Consider the following 21,726-nt stretch of genomic DNA (forward strand, 5'->3'; position numbering starts at 1 on the left):
TACATAATCTGCGATCTCCAGAAACGTATATAGGGCTGCGATTTCAGAATGAGCCTGTGTTGAGAAATGATGTACCTCAGTGTATGGAGTATCCTGAGTGCCAGCGTCTTCTTTCATTGCTCCCTCTTCTTTAACGTTAGGCGAGATATTCGTAAATGCCGCCCAACCCATACTGAATGATGCTGTAGTTTAATACACAAAAGCATATGTTAATTATCCATGCATCTAGAATCTACCCAGAAATCAGTTAATCTCAAATCTGTTTTTATCTTAATTCTGTATTCAGAGTTGCCATCATCATCATCATTCCTGTGATTGTGGATCTTTAAATATGTACTTTTATTTATTTTGTAAATAGGCTCATTTTACAAGCCTCATAAAGGTAAACAATTCAGCTTTACTGCGTTTGAATCCATTTAGCTGATCTCTGGGAATAACAGAAGCACTTTTAGCTTAGCTTAGATCATTGAATCAGATTAGACCATTAGCATTTCGCTCAAAAATGAACAAAAGAGTTTAGATTTTTTTTCCTATTTAAAGCTTGACTCTTCTGTAGTTACATCGTGAATTAAGACCAACAGAAAATGCTAAGTTGCCTTATCTAGGCTGATATCCCTGCTGAAAAATCCAGCTTAAACCAGCCTAGGCTGGTTGGCTGGTTTTAGCTGGTTGACCAGGCTGGTTTTAGAGGGGTTTTGGCCATTTCCAGGCTGGATTCCAGCCATTTCCAGCCTGGTCCTAGCTGGTTAGGCTGGAAAATGACCAGCTAAAACCAGCTTGACCAGCCTGGTTTAAGCTGGACATAGCTGGTTTTGGCTGGGCTCCCAGCCTGGCTAGGCTGGTCAAGTTGGTTTTAGCTGGTCATCTCCCAGCCTGACCAGCTAAGACCAGGTTGGAAATGGCTGAAGACCATCCTGGAAGTGGCCAAAACCCCTCTGAAACCAGCCTGGTCAACCAGCTAAAACCAGCCAACAGTAGGGATGGCTAGGATCTATACTCTTAATCTGGAGTAAAAATCCATTTCTGTCACCGACTCGGTCCCAGTCATTCCCCTCGCTGGCCAGCAGAGGTCACCATCCCCAGACTTTTAAGCATCATCCATCTAAACTGATTGTGCACACACCTGAACTGAATCTAGTTAACGACCCACGCTCCCTATATAAGCCACACTCAAACTCCAGTTCAGTGTGGAGTCTTGTTTAGCCCTGGCCAGCATTACTGAGCGGTCTTTCCTGCCTGATCTTGTGTGTATGACCCCGGACTGTTTCTGACTCTGATCTGCCTTCTGCCTGCCTACGACCCTTGCTTGATACACGGACTCTGAACCACGCTGCCTGCCCTCGACCCAAGCCTGTTTAACGGATTCTGAACCACGCCGCCTGCCACTGATCTATGCCTGGTAAATCACTCTGTGTCTGTCAGCCGCCAGCCCCAAGACCAATATTGATTACTGTTGATGTGTGTTCGCACTTTAGTGCGTAGTGGATGTTTGTGTTTGACTGTGACTAATAAATACTGCATAATGGATCCCTCCGTGTCAGTCTCCTTGTTACAATTTCAGCCAAGAAAATAACAACTTTTCACTTCCGTCAGTCTTTGTACACAAGAGTCCAGCTTTAAATAGGAAACTTATTAAAACTCTTTTTTTTTTTGAGTGAGATGCTAATGGTCTAATCTGATTCAATGATCTATGCTAAGCTAACAGTGCTCCTATCAGTCCCGGAGATTGACCTAAAAGGTTAAAACATGGTTAAACTCAACTGTTTACCTCTGAGTGTTCCTTTTAACTTCACTCTAAAAATGTTGGGCTGTTTTAACCCAACATTGGGTCAAATGTTGACAAATCCAAAAATGTTTGCAGTATAATTTAAATGACAACTTTGAAATCAACATCTGAGTTTGTTTGTTCACATTTGACCCAACACTGGGTGACGACGACCCGACATTTTTGAGTGATCAAAAAATCCATCATTCATTCCTCAGTTCATCCACTTCACTGTCTACATGTTGACACACAAACAAACTTGATTTCAGTTGATATAGTGGTACAGTAATTGTAAAGAAACACTGTTTGCAGTGATGATATCTCAATATGTGGCACATCACAAAATGCATTGGTGTCTTCAAGCTGTATTAGCTTGAATAATGAGGTTGTGCTGGAAACATTCAGTGCTCGTGTAGGATGTACATTGACATTCAGGTCTGACATGCACAGTTCACATGATTACTTCAAAAATACCTTGCACAAGCCTAAATTATAATACCTGATTATTTGGGGCCCTATTATACACCCTGCGCAATAAGGCGCAAGATGTGTAATAAGCGATTTATAGCTATTATCAGACCAGTGCAACCCTAATTTTTACATTTTGTGCCACATTTTTTAAATAGCAAATGCTATTATTATTACCAGTATTATTTATTATATACAGATTTATATTTGTTTTAATAAAACTAGTTTAGATTTGTCCACCTGTGGGGTTTTGGAGACGTCAGCATCACCATATGAGGCATAAGAACAGGACGTGTGTTTGGATATGACTCAGTTGCTTGAGCACGCTTCCTAATGATTGTTCATTTATTCCTTTGCTGGAGATTAGAACTGAATTTAGAAATAGTTTTGAAACAAATCTTTGTACTTAACAACGGAAAGTAAATATGTGGGCTTATGGATGTGTTCTGTGGAGTGAGATTCAACCGTTTCCCCACTCCACCAAAATAAAGGAGTAAAGAATAAAAGTAAAGTAAAGAGGCTGAATGGAGGAGGCTCGTTCTTTATCCTCGCGCTGCAGAGCCTCTGTTTAACTGTTTTCTCGCTAGTGAAGCACCGGGGCGCAGAGCGTATTTCTCCGTCCTTAAAATAGCAAAAGTGGATTCAGACACGCTCCTAATTCTTTTGCACCATACGCTTTAGAGTTTGCGCCTAGATCGTTAAAATAGAGCCCTTAGTCTTGAAGTCTTCAAAAAGCCCATTCCAACACATCAAAGCATGACCGACTGGTACATGGAGCTGTTGAATTCCAAAAAAGTTGGATTAATGCTAACATGCTAACTTCCTGTAGTAAAGAAAATACTAAATGAATCCAACTATATACAGTAAAATATTATAAAACGGTATAATTTAAAAAATTTAGATATTTTCCCTAAAATAGGACTGAAATGTTCCTCAATAGCATCTGGAAACATGCTAAAATGATATGGAATATCAAACAGGATAACTAGCCAAAAATACCCCGGTTAGTGTTTTAGACAAAGCCAAGAATGTAACTAAGACCTTGATCTACACAATTTAAAAAAAATACTGTTAAAAGTGCTACAGTAACACTTTTTTGAAGGTGGTGTTCGTAAGATCTTTATAAACATGGCAAATCATAATTATGACTGCAATGTTATTGATACTTATGACAACTGTTATTAAGTGTCATCATGTAATCTTAAGGTGACACAGTGGCTAGCACTGAGAGTGTGTGGGTGTTTCCCAGCACTGGGTTGCAGCTGGAAGGGCATCCGCTGTGTAAAACATAAGCTGGAATAGTTGGTGGTTCATTCCACTGTGGCGATCCCTGATAAATAAAGGCACTAAGTGGAAGATCAAATTAATGAATGTAATCTTAAATGAAAGACATTGTTTGAGATGTCTTTATGACAACCTGACATTACCTGTCATAAATCTGTCATAAACATGACCAACATGAGGCCATTATAATTGTGTCAGGAACTTCATAAAAGCATCATTTAATATTTTTCTTGACATTGGCCACAGTAGTACGGGTTGAATTTGTCATTCAATGTTGAGTAGGACATACATTGACATTCATGTCTGGGTCGGTTCGATTGAATTTTTAAGACCTTTGAAATGCAGATTTAAGACTAATTAACACCTTTTTTTTTAGACTATGCAAACACTTTTTAGACTAAGACTTTTTAAAACATCTTAAGGATTGGCGGACACCCTGAATAATAAATCATTGTTAGACATTCAGACACACTCAGAGCCCACTATGGTAAAGACTTCAGATCAGGGCAGGCGGGGGTACACTCACTTTCTCCGTCTTGGGGAGTTAGTAAAGGGCTACAGTTATTTACACAGGCTCCCTCTTTGCTCACACTTGACATCCGACCCTTTTCAGACTTCCAGTAACCTGTGGTTGCAGAGTGGCATCAGGTTTAACACAGGATCATTTCCAAAACTAGGGCTGGGCAGTATGACAGTACATGGCATGCAAGTGCAGATTTGACTGAACTGTTAGGAATTATACTAAGTAACACTTTGATTTTTGTAATAATTCACACCCATTAGATGTCTATTAGATCTATAAGAGTCTATTAGATATCTATCAGATCTATTAGAGTCTATTACAAATCTATTAGCTCTTTTAGATGTCTATTAGATCTACTAGACATCTATTAGATGTAATTGATGTCTATTAGATTAGATATCTTTTTGATTTCTATTTGTCATCTATTAGATCTATTAGTCATCTATTAGATGTGTATTAGATCTATTAGACAACTATTAGATCTATTTGACATCTATTACATGTCTATTAGTCTTCGATTAGATGATTATTTGAACTACTAGTCGTCTATTAGATGTCTATTAGATCTATTGGAGTCTATTAGATATCTATTAGATCTTTTAAATGTCTTATTAGATCTATTAGCGCTATATTAGATCAATTTAACGACTAATAGATGTCTATTAGATCTATTGGAGTCTATTAGATATCTATTAGATTTTTTAAATGTCTTATTAGATCTATTAGCGCTATATTAGATTTATTTGATGACTATTAGATGTCTATTAGATCTATTGGATGTCTATTAGAAATCTATTAGATCTTTTAAATGTCTTATTAGATCTATTAGCGCTATATTAGATCTATTTGACGACTATTAGATGTCTATTAGATCTATTGGAGTCTATTAGATATCTATTAGATCTTTTAAATGTCTTATTAGATCTATTAGCGCTATATTAGATCTATTTGATGACTATTAGATGTCTATTAGATCTATTGGATGTCTATTAGATATCTATTAGATATTTTAAATGTCTTATTAGATCTATTGGCGCTATATTAGATCTATTTGATGACTATTAGATGTCTGTTAGATCTATTGGATGTCTATTAGAAATCTATTAGATCTTTTAAATGTCTTATTAGATCTATTAGTGCTATATTAGATCAATTTAACGACTAATAGATGTCTATTAGATCTATTGGAGTCTATTAGATATCTATTAGATTTTTAAAATGTCTTATTAGATCTATTAGCGCTATATTAGATCTATTTGACGACTATTTGATGTCTATCAGATCTATTAGATGTCTATTAGACATATATTAGGTCTATTTGATATCTACTAGATCTATTTGATGTCCATTAGACATCTGTTATATGTCTATTCGATTTATTAGACATCTATTAGATTTATTAGACATCTATTAGATCTATTAGATGTCTATTAGACATATATTTGGATCTATTTGATGTCTACTAGGTCTGTTTGATGTCTATTAGACATCTATTATACGTCTTTAAGATCTATTAGACATCTATTAGATCTATTAGATGTCTATTAGACATATATTAGGTGTATTTGATGTCTACTACACCTATTTGATGTCAATTAGGTCTATTAGACATCTATTATATGACTATTAGATTTATTAGACGTCTATTAGATGCCTATTAGATCTATTAGATGCCTATTAGACATATATTAGGTCTATGTGATGTCTATTAGGTCTATTAGACATCTATTATATAACTATAATATGACTAGATGTCTTTTAGATCTATTTAAGTCTTTTTGATGCTCATTAGGTCTATTAAATCTATTAGACAACTATTCGATCTATTTGATGTCTATTAGATGTCTTTTAAACACATAATTGTGGGATTAGTCATTAATTGGTGGGATTAGTTATATTGTAATATGATTTTGGTCATACTGTCCACCCCTAATTCAAACGTAGAACGAAGGCAGGTGCTCCAGCAATGCATCTCAAGCAAACTCATGCCCGTGACAACATGCACATGCAAGAGCAAGACAATCAGCAATATCAGACCAAAGACAACACAAACAATGACAAGGCCACAAACACTCACACTGAGAAACAATCAATAAACTGATCATTTAAAATATATAATATATAAAACAAATCAAATAAAGCAAAAGGCAGGAAAAGCATGGAGCTGGTTTCATAATACAGCACTGAGAAAGCAACAACTGAGCAGTAATAAAGATTAACAGACCCTTTTCACAAGACTGTAATGCATTTAATGGTCATCATCATAATTTCTGAAAAGTTTTTAACATCCTGTTTTTTTCCTAAACGTATGTACATTTACAAAAGCTATACTTTGTATTATATAATCTCTGCATCAAATTACAAAAAAAAAAATTACTGCTTATGTGTTTTTAACGCAGTGCCTATGGGTGCGAGACAGTAAATCTGACATTATTCTCTCTTCTGGCTGCCGTTATCAGTCTCACACCAATTATTTACTTTTTGTGAAAGTCTTGATAACACCACCATTTCTTTATTTGATAAAATAGGAATGCCAAAATATATATTTGTTGGACTTTCCCATTCACTGCGCTCTAAGTTTATTAAACTATGCTGACTTCTGCTGATGAGAAACTCTTAATGTGAAAAGGGTCCATAGGAATGCTTTGTCTGCAAAAAATATGCCACAAGGAGGCGCTCACCTCTTCTCCTCAGAGACTCTGCTATGAGGGCTGAGATGTGGATGTAGCACATGGCTGCCTGAAGTCAACAACGAACAGAAGTTATTATTTTGTTAAACAAAAGCATTCAGAGAAGTTCAAATCTAAAGTAGAAACTCTGCATGAATGAATGGGCATGGAGTCAGATCAGTCTCAAAAATTATACATTCGCAAAAACAAAACTCATACGAGCACAGCACAATTCACATTAACAAAATGCAATTCATAAATACAAAACAATTTATAAACGCACAAATCCAGTTCATGAATTGGAAACACAATGGGCCCTATCATACACCCGGCGCAATGAGGCGCAAGACGTGTTTGGCGTGATTTGTTTCAGACTAGCACAACAGTATTTTCAGATTTTGAGCCACGTTGTGAACTCATGAGTGTGCCGTTCAATAAAGGAGGTGTGTTAAGGCACATTGTTGGCAAGTTGTTATTTTGAGGAACTGAAATAGACAACTAAAAGCTGCTCTAAAGTCCAGCTCAGAGTGTGTTAGTTATGCATCCATGCAGGTCTAAACGCTTACACACTGCTGAATACACACAGGATGAACAGCAACACACAAATATCTTTAAAGATGAAAACAATTAAAGGATTAAAACGATTCAGAAATGATGATTTTCTACATCAATATAAACAGCACTGCCTTCATGCCTTCTTCACCTCGGGGGGCTTTTTCAGTTCATTCATGACCATCTGCATCAGTATATTGTGATTATTATTAGCATTATTATTTATTATATGCAGATTTATAGTAAAGTGTAGATTTGTCCAGCTGTGGGGTTTTGGAGACGTCTGCATCAGCATATGGGGCATAAGAACAGGACGTGTGTTTGGACATAACTCAGTTGTTTGAGCACACTTCGTTATTATTGCTCATTTATTCCTTAAAACTGAATTTAGAAATAGTTTTAATAATCTTTGCACTTAACAAAGGAAATTAAACATGTGGGCTGATGGATGTGTTCAGTGGAGGGAGTTTCCACCGTTTCTTCACTCCACCAAGGTAAAGGAGTAAAGTAAAGTGAAAGTAAAGAGGCTGAATGGAGGAGGCTCGTTCTTTATTCTCGCGCTGCAGATGCTCTGTTTAACTGTTTTCTCTCTAGTGAAGCGTTCAATTTTTATGCTCAAAGCACACTCAGAACTGATTAAGAGAATAAGCACAACCCTGTTAGACCATACTCTGGGCGCAGAGTGTGTTTATCCATCCTTAAAGTAGCAAAAGTGCATTCGGACATGGCCTTAATGCTTTTGCGCCATGCACTTTAGACTTTGTGCCTAGATCGTTAAAATAGAGCCCAATGTGTGAATTCACAAATAAAAATCATAAATATTTCCCCTAGTAAATTGGATGTGTGTATTTATGAATTGTGTTTTGAATTTACAAATTCAATTCTATAAATGTGAATTGTGTATGAATTTCATTTTGTAAAGTTGTTATTATTTAAACTGATCTGGCTCCATAAAAGGTGGCTGGTGCTTTGACGTAGTTGAATAATTTTCATGGAACACAAAAGACATTCGGCAGAATCTCATCAGTCTTCTTTGTTGCTTCGATTATTGCCTTTAAATTGAGTGCATTTTCAAAGCTTTGAAACAATTGAACCAGTCACTACACAAAATGGTTCACTCCTTCGAAGAATTGAAAACTCGTGCTTTAAAGCATCCAATCCTTCTCAAACACACTGCAAATGTAAAAATGACGGTTATCTAATCGATTGCATATACAGCTGAAGTCAAATTTATTCGCCCTCCTGTAAATTTTATTTTCTTTTTCCAGTATTTCCCTAATGATGTTGAGCAGATTCAGGAATTTTTAACAGTATTTCCAATAATATTTTTTCTTCTGGAGAAAGTCTTATTTATTTCATTTCGGCTAGAATAAAATATTTTTTAAAGCCATTTTAAGGTCAATATTATTAGCCCCCTTAAGCATTATTAGTTTTGGATTGTCTCCAGAACAAACCACTGTTATACAATGACTTGCCTAATTACTCTAACTTTACCCTAATTACCCTAGTGAAGCCTTTAAATGTACTTTAAGCTGAATACTAGTGTCTTGAAGAATATCTAGTCTAATGTTATTTACTGTCATCATGACAAAGAGAAAACAAATCAGTTATTAGAAATGAGTTATTAAAACTATTATGATTAGAAATGTGCTGAAGAAAATCTGCTCTCCACTAAACAGAAATTGGGGTAAATATACAGGGGGGCTAATAAATTCGACAATGAATAAACTGTAGCTTATCATCTAATATCATTAAAAATGAAGTGCTTTTCTTGTTTTGAGTGGATGTACGTCACAATAGTGGGGAAAAAAGGACAATCTGAACTTTAAAGCAGCATAAATAAACATTAAATTGTGATTCAGGACGTCATTCTGCCCAACCATTTGTGCTATGCAAGACCCTTGTAGTCATACATACACCAATAAAATACAAATATATATTTCATTTCTATCTATAGATTAATACACATAATATATGATGTGATCTGACCTCAGACAGATCTCCATTTCTGACGTGTATTTTGGCCATGCTTTCCAGCCAGGTGCGTCTGAGCTCAGGTGTGCTGGCGTAGGAGTTGGCCAGACTGTACTGAAGGTCCACCAGCATTTCCGGGTCTTTTTCATGCTCTTTCATTTGAGACGTGGCCATCAGGACGGTGCGTATCCTCTTGGTCAGGTCCTTTACGTCAGCTGGGAATGTGGTGTTCTGGAAATGAGCAAAAAATAAATAAAAATCTCACATCTAGTGTGCATCCATTACATCAGTAACATCAAACTTCACTGACCTTCGATTAAACAAAATTGAATCAAATTAAATGGTCATGCTTTGCAACTGTGGGGTGCAGCATTGGAAGTTGCTGAGGTTTGATTTCAGTTACTTACAACTGAGATGGAATATTGAGTAGGGGGCGGGGCTTTCTTTATGAACATCATCATCCAACCCAGGCTCATTCTGAAAATGTACCCCTATATCCATTTCTGGAGAGTGCCAAATATATCCCAGGAGCTACGCTTCTTTGCTGTTTTTGTTTTCGTGAATCCCCCAGAGGCCGCTGTGTAGGCTTTTACAGATCTCAAATTTCTCTCGCAAGTGCCATTCGTGCCTGCTGTTCTCACGTAAATCCACCAGAGGTCGCTGCCGACTGACTGACTGACATGCTGAAAGACTGATCGACTGACCCACCCTCCTCCTTCCCTGAACCCAACAGTTTAGAAAAGCAATGTTAAAAAAAGAAAAGCGCTTGCCTGATTTTTACCACATTTTCAGATTTTACCACACTCACCAATATTTACTTGCTTATTTTAGTTTTTGGCTTTTGCTTCTGTCTTACCTGCTTTCTGGAACTGTTCTTCACCAGACTCGAACCCGTCATCATAGTAAACTCCTTGCTCATGTCCGCCGATATACATGGCGAGCTAGCTGGACGTAAGCTGGTAAGCGCGAAAAGGAATGGTGTCATACCGCCCTGTAGCGTGCGTTTTAAAGACGAAATGCAGCCATACGTACTTTTGGCTACATAATTCACGGCCTCCAGAAATGTATATAGGGCTACGTTTTCTCAATGAGCCTATGTTGTCATTCTCTCATAGCAAAATAACGGTAACAGGGGCGTGGCTAAGAATACTGTGGTTGAAGTGTCGAACTGACATCATCAGAGAAAGAGCCACTCTGATTGGTCAGACTTTGATTGAAATGTACAAACCAACCTTTTTTTACCCAGTGGATCAATTGTTCACCTAAACAACCAACCCAAGCTCATTCTGAAAATGTAGCCCCGCAGACGTTTATATTTATTGTTATTATTGTTATTATTACTCTGTACCCCGGAGACCACGATTTACGTGGCAGGAGCTACGCATGGCTGCATTTCATTTTTTTAAGCGAACGCTACGGGGCGGTGTGACGCCGCTCCTCTTTCCACTCGTCGGCTGACAGCTCACCTCCGTGTGGAGGGCTTTCTCAACGCAACCATTTTGTCCGGTTAGCTCGTTGTGTAAGTCGGTGGAGCAGAGAGCCGGAGGGGAGCCGACGGCGACGAACGGGTTCGAGTCCGGGGAAGAGTGGTTCCAGAAATCAGGTAGGACAAAAAACAGAATCCAAAAAATAAAGTGAAGTTCATGACAGGGCGAGAACCTGGGGAAATCCGAAAACGCGGTCAAAATCAGACAAGGGCTTTTCTTTTTCTGGATGACTTTTGTAAATCGTAGCTTGGGTTTAGGGAAGAAGGAGAAGGAGGAGGGTGCATCGGCCGATTGGCCGGTCGCACGATTGGCCGGTCGCCTGATTGGCCGGTCGCTCGATTAATCATTCAGTCAGTCAGACAAGACGGTCGCTCGACATCGGCCACCGGCGGCTTTACGCGAGAACAGCATGGCGCGAACTGCAGATTCGCGAAAACCAAAACTGCACAAATACATACCTCCCGGGGAGTATTTTGATGCCTCCCGAAACGTCCGCGGGGCTACGTTTCCAGAATGAGCCTGGGTTGTAAACAACAATAATACGCACTCGCAAAATAAACAGTCAGTTTTGATTTCACACAGACTTGAAGTCGTTTCTCTTACTTTAAGTGGCGTGTCCCCATTGGCGAAGTTATTGATGATGGCCAGAGACTGCTGGAAGCGTGATCCGCCAATGCCTGCATCCGCGATCAGCTGACTCACAGCTTTAATCACCTGAATAAGAAGAAAGAAAACCCCACAAATCAATTTCATTGACTTTCTCTTAACATGTATGAAGGATGTAAAAACCTGCCATGTGAAAAGCCGCACTGATCTTAGTTTGGTTTTGAACACGAGCAGACATAAGGGGGCTGTAGCAGTGAAAAGTGAAAGTACCCGCCCCCATTATGTCAGTAATGATTCACTCTCTATATAACGCTGCCTGTGGTTTCAACCTGGTCCGGTGCTGACGTAATGGGGCATGCCGTTTTCTGCTAAATGGTTACATTAATCGACTTTGTTTAAAATAATTTCATTAAAGTGGAATCCAATGCACAAAATAAGGGAAACTTAACTGAGTGCTTCATTTCCCCTTTAAAGAGTCACGAATACCTAAAACACATGTTTTGAGATGCTAACAGACATATATATATATATATATATATATATATATATATATATATATATATATATATATATATATATATATATATATATATATATATATTTATATATGTGCCGTGTTACTAAAAACACTATTAGCACACATATATTTCACTAACAAGTGAACATTTCGTTCAGCAAATTAATTCTTCCGGTTTAAAAAAAGTTTTTGAAGCAGCGTCATGATGATGAGGGTATTGTGTAAATTAAAATGGCTAATACACAGTGATGTCATTACGTTTTCAGCATGTCTGTGCATAATTCATGAGAAAGAGTTCGACCCAATCAGCGCACTCTATTGTGAATGAGATGCAACATCGTTATTATGCATGAGATCATCGCTGTTACAGAGACGCACCTTCCAAGTTGTGTTGCCAACCAATTACCCTAACCTGCCTAATTAACCTAGTTAAGCCTTTAAATGTCACTTTACGCTGAACACTAGTGTCTAAAAAAATATCTAGACAAATATTATGTGGCAAAGATAAAACAAATCAGTTATTAGAGATGAATTATTAAAACTATTATGGTTAGAAATGTGCTGAAAAAAAAGGGCCATGAAACCCCCTCGTTTCAGCAGGGTGTTTTCACACCTCTACTTTGGAAAAAGTCAGAAAAGTGGGCGTGTCCAGCTCTGTTTAGGGGGAGTGTCGGAGGAAGAAAAGTGGGAGGGTGTGGGAGTGTGTATTTGGGCACGTGCAAGTTTCAGAGTCAAAATACACACACACACACACACAGGAGAAAGTGATGGTGTTTAACCTACATGGACATCTGTAGTCGAATTATTTGCCAGATTATTAAATGGTGGACTTTAACTGCAGTTTGGCTCTTTCATTGAGGGAATTCATTCATGCCCCTCGCGACAAACGAGATATTTGATTCGAGGAGCTGCTGTAAGCGTGTATTTTTCATGCAATGATTGAAACCGCACGGCGAATGAGAGAAAAAAAAACTCCGCATTTCCCGGAAACTTAGATGCACACGGCAGGTAGCGTCAGAAAGCCGCGAGTGTTATTCCGGTCACAAAATGCGGTGAAAATCCTACACGAGGTTAAAGTTTGGTTTTGGTGCTAACATGTTTACACTCGGTGCAATAGTTAACTTAGTTCGATACGAACAAACTGAATAAACAAAGAGCACTGGTCACTCACTTACCAAATCTGTAGAGACAGGACAATCACCAGCCACTAGAGCCGCGTCTTTATTAAGAGGAGACTACAAGCGAATCCGGATCTCAGCGTTTGCAGATGAGAACAGCTCTCAGGTAAACAATAATCCTCCTTAGACACGTAAGTTATTGTTGTCGAGCGTCGCGTACACTGTTAATCCACATGTGACTCCAGCTGAGCTCTCACAGAGAGAAAATGAAAACAAAACTTCACTGCAGCAAACTATAAAAGCAACACTTCACGCTTGTTTTGCCAACACAACGTGGCGTCTCTGTCGTCTAAACACTGTGACAGTAATGAATATTAATGAAGTTGCACAATAGAGCGCGCTGATTGGTTTGAACCAAGCTTTACTCATGCATTAATGCATCACACTGTAAGACGTAATAAGACTCACTCTGGCACAGACGTCCAGTCTGCACGCTGGAATACACGCTATTATCTCATGACCGTTACGCAGCTTCAAAAATTCGTTTCAAACCGGAAGTACGAATTTGCTTGAAATAACGCAAAAACAACCAATTTACACTTTTTAGTGAAATATAGGTGTCCTAATAGTGTTTTTAGCAGTGTGGGACACATACCACTGTCAACAGCTCAACACATGTGTTCTGGTGTTTAATGACCCTTTAAACAGAAATTGGGGAGACAAATATACAGGGGGGGATAATAATTCTGACTTCAACTGTATATCAGAAAAAGTGTAGCATTTCTTTAAGATACATAATATGAAGTATAATGTAGAAAATAAGAGAAAAGCACCTGCAGGTGTGAGCGGACGATGCACTTGCCCTTCGTGAACTCAAAGTTCCTCCTCATGAGGAAATAAAGCAGAGCGGCGGCTTCAGTCTGTGTGGAGCTGGAGCGATGGTTACAGCACTTCAGGATCTCGTAACACAGGCTGCCACACACATCCGCTTTCCCCTGGAAAAACGTGGACGGGAACTGCAGAGGAAGAGAAAGAGATCAGTCCAAAGGTCTATACACTCAAACTAAACTCCTTTTTGCTGCTTGTTCAAAATACTTCTTTAAAATGAGCTGAAACAACACAATTAAATCAACTTAATAAATCTAAAATAAAAGGTTGCCCAGTAATTAGCACTGTTGCCTCACAGCAAGAATGTCTCTGGTTAAAGTCCCTATTAAACCAGTTGACATTTCTGTGCGGAGTTGGCTCATTCTCCCCGTGCTCATGTGGGTTTTCCCCGGGTTCTTCGGTTTCCTCCCACAGTCCAAAAAACATTCAACCTAAGTAAATTGAACATACCGAATTGATACCATAGCCAAGCTCATTAGGTCATTAGCCAGTAATAAGTCGGGGGAGTTCATCGAGATCTACCTGAGCTCAAACTCCACTCTCGCTCTGCAAATGGGAGGGAGCCCAGGGCTCGAGGATCTCATAAGCTCAGGGCTCTCCCATGGGACAGCATGCCAAACAAGCTTTATTATCAATCATCAGCTAAGTGTGAACTCTTGAATGGGTGTTATTTAGCACAGTGGGTTTTGCTTTCATATGATGGTTTTATGTTCAATACACTTACATTTTTTAAAAACTATTTGGTTAATCCGCCGATGCTGGTACAACATGAAGGGATTGTGTGAAACCCAGCATGCTTTTTACACTGTAATTTCATTTCAATGTTGTTGCTTTTTTTAAAATAGGTATTTACATTTTACAATAACTACCAAGCAACAGTTTATGTAATATTTTAATTAATATTCATATTTTAATTATTAAAATTTAACATTTTATTTATTAAATACTTTTAAGGACCCTGCAGACACCCTGATTAGGTCCAGTGATAGATTATATGGCTTGTTTCATATGCAAACAAGTGTCTGCATCTGAAAATGTGTAAACCAAATGACCTAAAAGAAGTCAAGAGTTGTAACCCAACGAAATCAGTTGGGTAATCTCTGGAGGAGATCACATCCTTGGTTATAAAGTAGTTTCTCACAGACTAAGTTACTTGAAGACTGACAGGTTAACATCGATGAAGAGGAACTGTACCTTTCATTGCCTTCAATAAAGTCTTCTCCCTATAAGAACTTTGGTTAGCTTACTTATTTTGTTTATTACAGTAATCTAATACATTGGCGAGCCACCCAAGAACGGTTAAGCTAAATGCAGCAAAATCTAAGAGCAGTCCAATATTCCAATACAAACCCATTGAGTAGGGGACAGAGATGCTCTACTTTAGTCGTAACTCACTCAGTAATTCCTTAAACCTGTCCCTGATGGGAAAAACAAAGACAACAAAGTAAAAGAAGAAGTGACACCTTCTGCATGAAGAGGCGCAGGGCTGTGAACACATGTCTGAGGGTGGTGGTGGACTGGTTGATCTGGAAGAACAGCAGGTACGTGTCGAACACTTTCTTCATCAAAGAGTTTTGTCCTTCATCGTGCTGCAACTGTTTCTGTTAAAGAAAACATGATCTGTCCATCACAGGGCAATAATATGTCTATGCGTGAATGGGCTATATGCACAGCTAGTGTTTCAGACAGAGTAACTTTAGAAACAGACATCAAGAATCAGCATATGGATCTCAACAATGGTGACATGCTGAAATCGATCAATCAATGTAATCAATCAAATTTGAATCACGTAATGATCTCATTAACTTCAACACTACCCAAGTGTTTTTTAACACCCTGTAGTGTCAAGACATGCACACCAATGGGTGTTAATTTAACACTGAGGATTTTACTTTGTATGATACAAAACTCATCAATGCAATTAATCAAATCTGAATCACTTAATGATCTCATTAACTTTACACTACCTAAGTGTTATTTCAACACTCTGTAGTGTCGCCACACTCACACTAATGGGTGTTAGTTTACCACTGAGGTTTTTGTTGTGTATGATGCAAAACAATCACAAAAACCTTAATGTAATCAATCAAAATTAAAACCCCTAATGATCTCATTAGCTTCAACAGTACCAAAGTGTTATTTTAACACTTTGTAGTGTTGACACATGCACACTAATGGCTGTTATTTTAACATAGTTTTGCATCATACACAGCACAAACCTCAGTGTTAAAATAACACCCATCAGTGTGCATGTGTCAACACTAGAGTGTTGAAATAACACTTAAGTAGTGTTAAAGTTAATGAGCTCATTAAGGGATTCAGTTTTATTTAATTGCATTGATGAGTTTTGTGTGATTGTTTTTTTATCATAAACAGCACAAACCTTAATCACACAAAACTCAATGTAATCAAAATTAAAACCCTTAATGATCTAATTAACGTCAACAGTACCTAAGTGTTTAACACTCTGTAGTGTCGACACATGCACACTAATGGGTGTTAATTTAACACTGAGAATTGTCCATTGTATGATGCAAAACAATCATACAAAACTCATCATGTAATCAATCAAAACTTAATCACCTGATGATCTCATTAACATCAACACTACCCGAGTGCTATTTTAACACTCTGCAGTGCTGACACATGGGTGTTAATTTAACACTGAGGATTTTTCTTTTTTGGTTTGTTAAAATAGATTTAAAAAAATCTAAGCAATATAGATTTTCTTAGACACACCACACTTATTGATCCACATGAAACCAATGAAATATTATAATTATATGTATTACCTTATGATGTCGAACAAACAGGTCCAGAACATCCAACACGGTCAATGCTACTTCAGTAGAAAGGTTCGCCTCCACGTCTGTAGGGTTAAAGTTTTCTCCTTCAGCAACATTTCCATCTGAACACACGTCACATTTATATTTCATTGATTCTAATAATAACGACTCAAAAATCTTACAAAATCCAAAAGCATCAATGTAGAACATGCCAACATCTCATTTCATTCCAGTGCATTTATACTGACTTTTATTTATGATGATAAAAACACAGGGAAGTTCATGCTTTGCAATTCACGGATATTCATCTTAAAAGCCACCACCACCCCAATTTTTATCAGCATAATTTTGCCTTCAGCTGTATATTATAAGTCACATGCATTGCTCAGGTGTGAGTTTCTCACAGACTTCTACAGTGTCCAAATCTTGATGGTTCTGTGGGTCTCGTCAATCAAGTCTGAGCTTTATTTTGTATTCTCTATTGGATTCAGCTCAGGTATTTGGCTGGACCATTCTACAGCTTTATTTTCTTTCTCTGAAAGCATTTTGTATTGCTGAAATGGATACATCTTCATCCTCCTGCTAATGTAGATGTTGGACTGAAGCAGCTGAGGAAGGGCAGAGGCTTGCTGAAGAACTACTGAGAGATTTCAGCTGCTGTCTGGGCTTTCACTGCCGAACTATACCTTCCTTTCTTCATGTGTTCAATACTTTTTTCCTGCGTCATTTTATTTCATTACACATAACTTAATTTATAAATTAATTAATTTTCTTTGCATAGATGGATTTCTTTGGTTGTCAACAACACCCGGTGAAAATTTAAAGTCAACAGCAACTTTAGAAATATGCTTTCTGAGAAAAATGGTGACGTGTTCAATACTTATTTCCCCCGCTGTACCTAAAACACTCAAAACAAGCGTTGACTGTCAGCTGGACTGAGCGTATATTCACCTGTCTCCATCATATGCAGCAGTTTGGGGTTTGTGAGGGCGTTTTTCCCCCTGATGATGGGCATGGTCTGAGAGCGAGCGTGTCTGTGACCGTCCTGTGCAGACAGAATCCTGCGCATAATAGTTTAAGTGATTAGCAAAATTCCCAAACTTCATCTAGAAATGTCAAAACAACAGCATCTCTTAATATTTCCCTAGTCTTTTGAGGCTTGAAGTTTAATGCTTTCAGTGATTACAGAGAATTTGGCTATTTGTGAATATCTGCACTGCAAAAAATGCTGCTCATACTTAGAATATTTGTCTCGTTTCTAGTGTAGATATCTAAAAATTCTTAAACCTAGAAGCATTTTCTAGACATCTGAAATATATTGTTTTGATCTCGGAAAAAGTACATCAAACTTAAGTGAGTTTTCCCTTAAAATTAACTTGTTTAAAAAAACACTTAATTTTGACATTATTTCTGAAAACAAAACAGTATTTTTTAAGTAAGAAAAGCATTTGGCAGTGTGCGCTCTTTTAAAAAAAGCTTTAACTCAAAAGTAAATACTATAGTACACAATATAAAGTCATTTATTTACTTTAAAGAGCATACATTTGCATAGTATGTGGTTAATGACTGGTTGCTGCATACAGACAAAAATGATTTGCACATTATGGATGTACAGTAAGTGAAGACTATATGAAAAGACACGTGATGTTATGAAATTTATACAAGATAGACCCACTTTATATTACATGTATTAAAACAGTATGTATGAACATTCCAAAGAATCATTTCATGCAATATATATATGATGATCAATAAATCATGGCAACAGATGCTTTTATTTTAATTGAACTTATTTAAATGAGTTAAAAATGCTTGAATTAAATCTTCCACTAAAAGTCAATCTAACTGTTTTAAGTCAGTTTGATGTAATGTTAAAGTAAATTACTTGTAAGATTAGTTTGATTGAACAAACACTTTAGTCACAGGTGTCAAACCCAGTTCCTGGAGGGCCGCAGCCCTGCACAAATTAGTGTTAACCCTAATTAAACACACCTGATCAAACTAATTGAGTCCTTCAGGCTTGTTTGAAACCTACAGGTCATGCTGCGGTCACACTAGAGTTTGAGCATACAAAATTCTGTCATACGGCACTGCGAAAAGGGGCGAGATTAAACAAGATATTTGGGCATTTAAACAAGCCAGCGATTGCGAGAGGTCAGGTTTTATCTTCGATTGGTCTTACACAGTCATGTGATGCAATTTCGCAGGTCAGAGTTCACCAAGCTTGAACTTTGCAACGCAGTCAACTACTTAACTTGCCACACAAGCTTACGTTTCCAGTCTGTTGCATTCGCGTGTGTATGAATGGAGGTCTATGGGGCAAAGAATGCAGTGTGACCGCAGCTTAAGGGTGCACTCACACTATGCTATCCGAACCGTGCCCAGGCCCGTTTCCTGGATCATTTGAAAAGTGTGAGTGCTCTGAATCAGGCTCATGTGCAGTTCAGTTGGCCGGCCCTGGCCCGGTTGGAAGAGGTGTGCCAGAGCATGGCACACCTAAAAAATTATATAAAATCAAGCAGTGCAAACAAACTAAAATATATGCAATAAAAAAACCTGATATATTTGCTAAACATTTTTTACAGCATTGCCTTTACAAAATCCATCCAATTGCAATGCTCATTTATTTGCTTTTCAGCCAACCGTGAGTTTGCAATGTTGTTTTCACTTTGCATTTAAAATTTTTGTGCGTTTCACTTTGTGGCCCTTATTTGACAAGGGGGCGGAGTCTAGGGAACTTGGGCATTTACAGCAGGCTGGACCTGCCTCTATCACCTGGAGACACAGTATCAACGATGTGATCTTACAGCCCAGTAGGTCCGGTAGTAAGTTACTAAAAAGTTAATCAAAATAAGCATTGCAATTAACTGGACGGGATTTGTAAAGGCAATGCTATAAAAAATGTTGAAATATATCGTTTTTTTATTGCTTATACTTTAGCTTGTTTGCACTGCTTGATTTTTTTTGTTTTTTTATGGCTCTTTTTTGTTTGCAAATTTTATTTTTATTTCTCAAAACCTTATTTTCTCTTTGCAGTTTTTAATTTTTGCTAGTAAAATAAATTTTTATCTCTCAAATTTATTTCCAAATTCTGATTTTTTAAAATTTATTTATTTATTTTTTATTTATTTATTTATTTTTGCTCGACACTTTATTGTTTGTTTGCAAAACTTTATTTTATTTTCCAAGTATATATGGCCCTAGATTGACTCCATTAAAACATTTCAAAAATCTCCATCTAACATGGCAAGGATAGCTTTTATCACATGTAGGGGTGTCAAGTCACGTGTTGGTATTACTTATTAAACTGTAGTTACTTTTTTCGACCCTACTGTTTTTAACCCATAACATAAATCCAACCCACATTCAATAGCAGTGAATTTGCATCGATAAAATCTATTCTTCATCTTTATTACTGTCAAGTACATTGTGGTTTTAAACATCTAATATAAAGTGGGACCCACAGGGAGGAATGCTTTGTGATGTTTGGCAACTGTGTGTGTTAGAATATTTTAATAAAGGTTAAAATTCTTAGTTTCCAAAAAAAATAAATAAATAAAAAAATAAAATGCATTTATTGCAATGGTCTATATGCACAGGTTAATGTGACTATTTATAATTTCATAAGGTTCCTTTTACAGCATTGACGCTGTAATGTAAATTAAAAGTTAAACAGACTTAAGCATTCATTTAGTTGCTCAAGCGTAAAGCGAGATGAAAGACCGTGTAAACGCTAGCACCATCAGTAGCAGCAGGCTAGCGGAGAAACTCCATGGAAAATACTGGAGTGAAATACATTTCCATATTTTAAAGACACGGCGCAGAAAAAATGTATTGCAGTGCTTCTCATCTGGTCAGAGACCCACTTTATATGGTACAACAATCATACAGTGAAGATCACTGATTTGTGATCGTGGCGATTTTGCAATGGCGCAACAAGTCACCAGAAGCGCTTGTGCTTGGTTGTCTGAAAATGAAAGTCCCTGTGCATATACATCATTGCTATTTAATGCATTGTAATGGGAGACCTGTTAGGGGTTTACCATTGGGGTAGGAGCCCTGGAGAGTGGTAGGACACATTAGAGCCCTTGAGGGTGCCATTGTTCTGTGTGGCCTGAGCCAGCTTAACTGCGGCCGCTAGCTTCCTGCGCACACAATCAGCCAATCACAGCAGGGTTAATATGAGGCCAGATCAGTCTCAGAAATAATACATTCACAAAATAACATTCATACACAATCCACATTTACAAAATCCAATTCATAAATTCAAAACTCAATTCATGAATGCACAAGTCCAATTCATAAAGTAAAAATCCTAAATATTTCCACAAGTGAATTGGATGTGTGCATTTATGAATTGTGTTTTGAATTTCCAAATTCAATTCTGTAAATGTGAATGGTGTATGAATTTTATTTTGTAAGTGTATTATTTCTGAGACCGATCTGGCTCCAAAGGTTAATGCCAACCTTGACCCATCTCAACCACTGATTGTAGACTGTAAAAATCTAAGTCAAGCATCTAGCACAGCGGTTCCCAAACTTTTCAGCCCGCGACCCCCAAAATAACAATACCAGTGACTCGCGACCCCCAATATCCTCTGAGGTGGTTATAAATAAAGAAACCTTGCATGCAATGACGCAGACACACCAATTACATTTTTTTAACGTGTGTCAGTGCTTTAAATGTGGCAGAAAGTATAACCTGGTGTTATAAAATCAAAATGCATCTGACGCTATTGCTGCCTTTAATATGATGTAATTACCCCAGGGGTCGCAATCCAATAGAACTAGTAACTATAAGCTACTATAGTAACTATATAGTATATAGTAACTATAAACGACTATTTTTATTTTCAGCATAGCGATTGATAAAATATGTTAATTCTTTTGGTTTAATAAAAATAAATAGATTTTTGGAAATCACCAGGCGACCCCCCCTTCATTGCCCCGCGACCCCTCGGGGGGTCCCGACCCCCACTTTGAGAACCACTGATCTAGCAGAGTATTTAAAGGGATGCAGGGTTCACACTCTTTAATCAACAGCAGATTCAGGGACTTTTTAAAGCGCCATTCACTTCAAATCAAGCAC

General features: G+C 37.6%; 1 protein-coding gene across 11 annotated transcripts in view; it reads right to left on the minus strand.

Moving 5' to 3' along the window:
- The window catches only part of dock10 (dedicator of cytokinesis 10), a 145,557-nt gene that overhangs the window by 16,040 nt on the left and 107,791 nt on the right, over positions 1-21,726 (minus strand). For 4 of the 11 annotated variants that reach the window (XM_068213667.2, XM_068213666.2, XM_001341012.10 and 1 more), the window contains 10 exons: positions 20,681-20,782; positions 17,589-17,698; positions 16,644-16,759; positions 15,315-15,452; positions 13,797-13,979; positions 11,326-11,436; positions 9,251-9,466; positions 6,722-6,779; positions 4,044-4,142; positions 76-182 (listed from right to left, as the gene is read on the minus strand). In XM_068213667.2, the coding sequence (XP_068069768.2) occupies positions 76-182; positions 4,044-4,142; positions 6,722-6,779; positions 9,251-9,466; positions 11,326-11,436; positions 13,797-13,979; positions 15,315-15,452; positions 16,644-16,759; positions 17,589-17,698; positions 20,681-20,782 (1,240 nt within the window). The remainder of the gene's footprint in view (positions 1-75; positions 183-4,043; positions 4,143-6,721; positions 6,780-9,250; positions 9,467-11,325; positions 11,437-13,796; positions 13,980-15,314; positions 15,453-16,643; positions 16,760-17,588; positions 17,699-20,680; positions 20,783-21,726) is intronic. The other 7 variants (XM_073924220.1, XM_073924221.1, XM_073924219.1 and 4 more) reach the window with 5 other exon arrangements.

The sequence above is a fragment of the Danio rerio genome, chromosome 15 (genome assembly GCF_049306965.1).
Source record: "Danio rerio strain Tuebingen ecotype United States chromosome 15, GRCz12tu, whole genome shotgun sequence".
Classification (NCBI taxonomy): domain Eukaryota; kingdom Metazoa; phylum Chordata; class Actinopteri; order Cypriniformes; family Danionidae; genus Danio; species Danio rerio.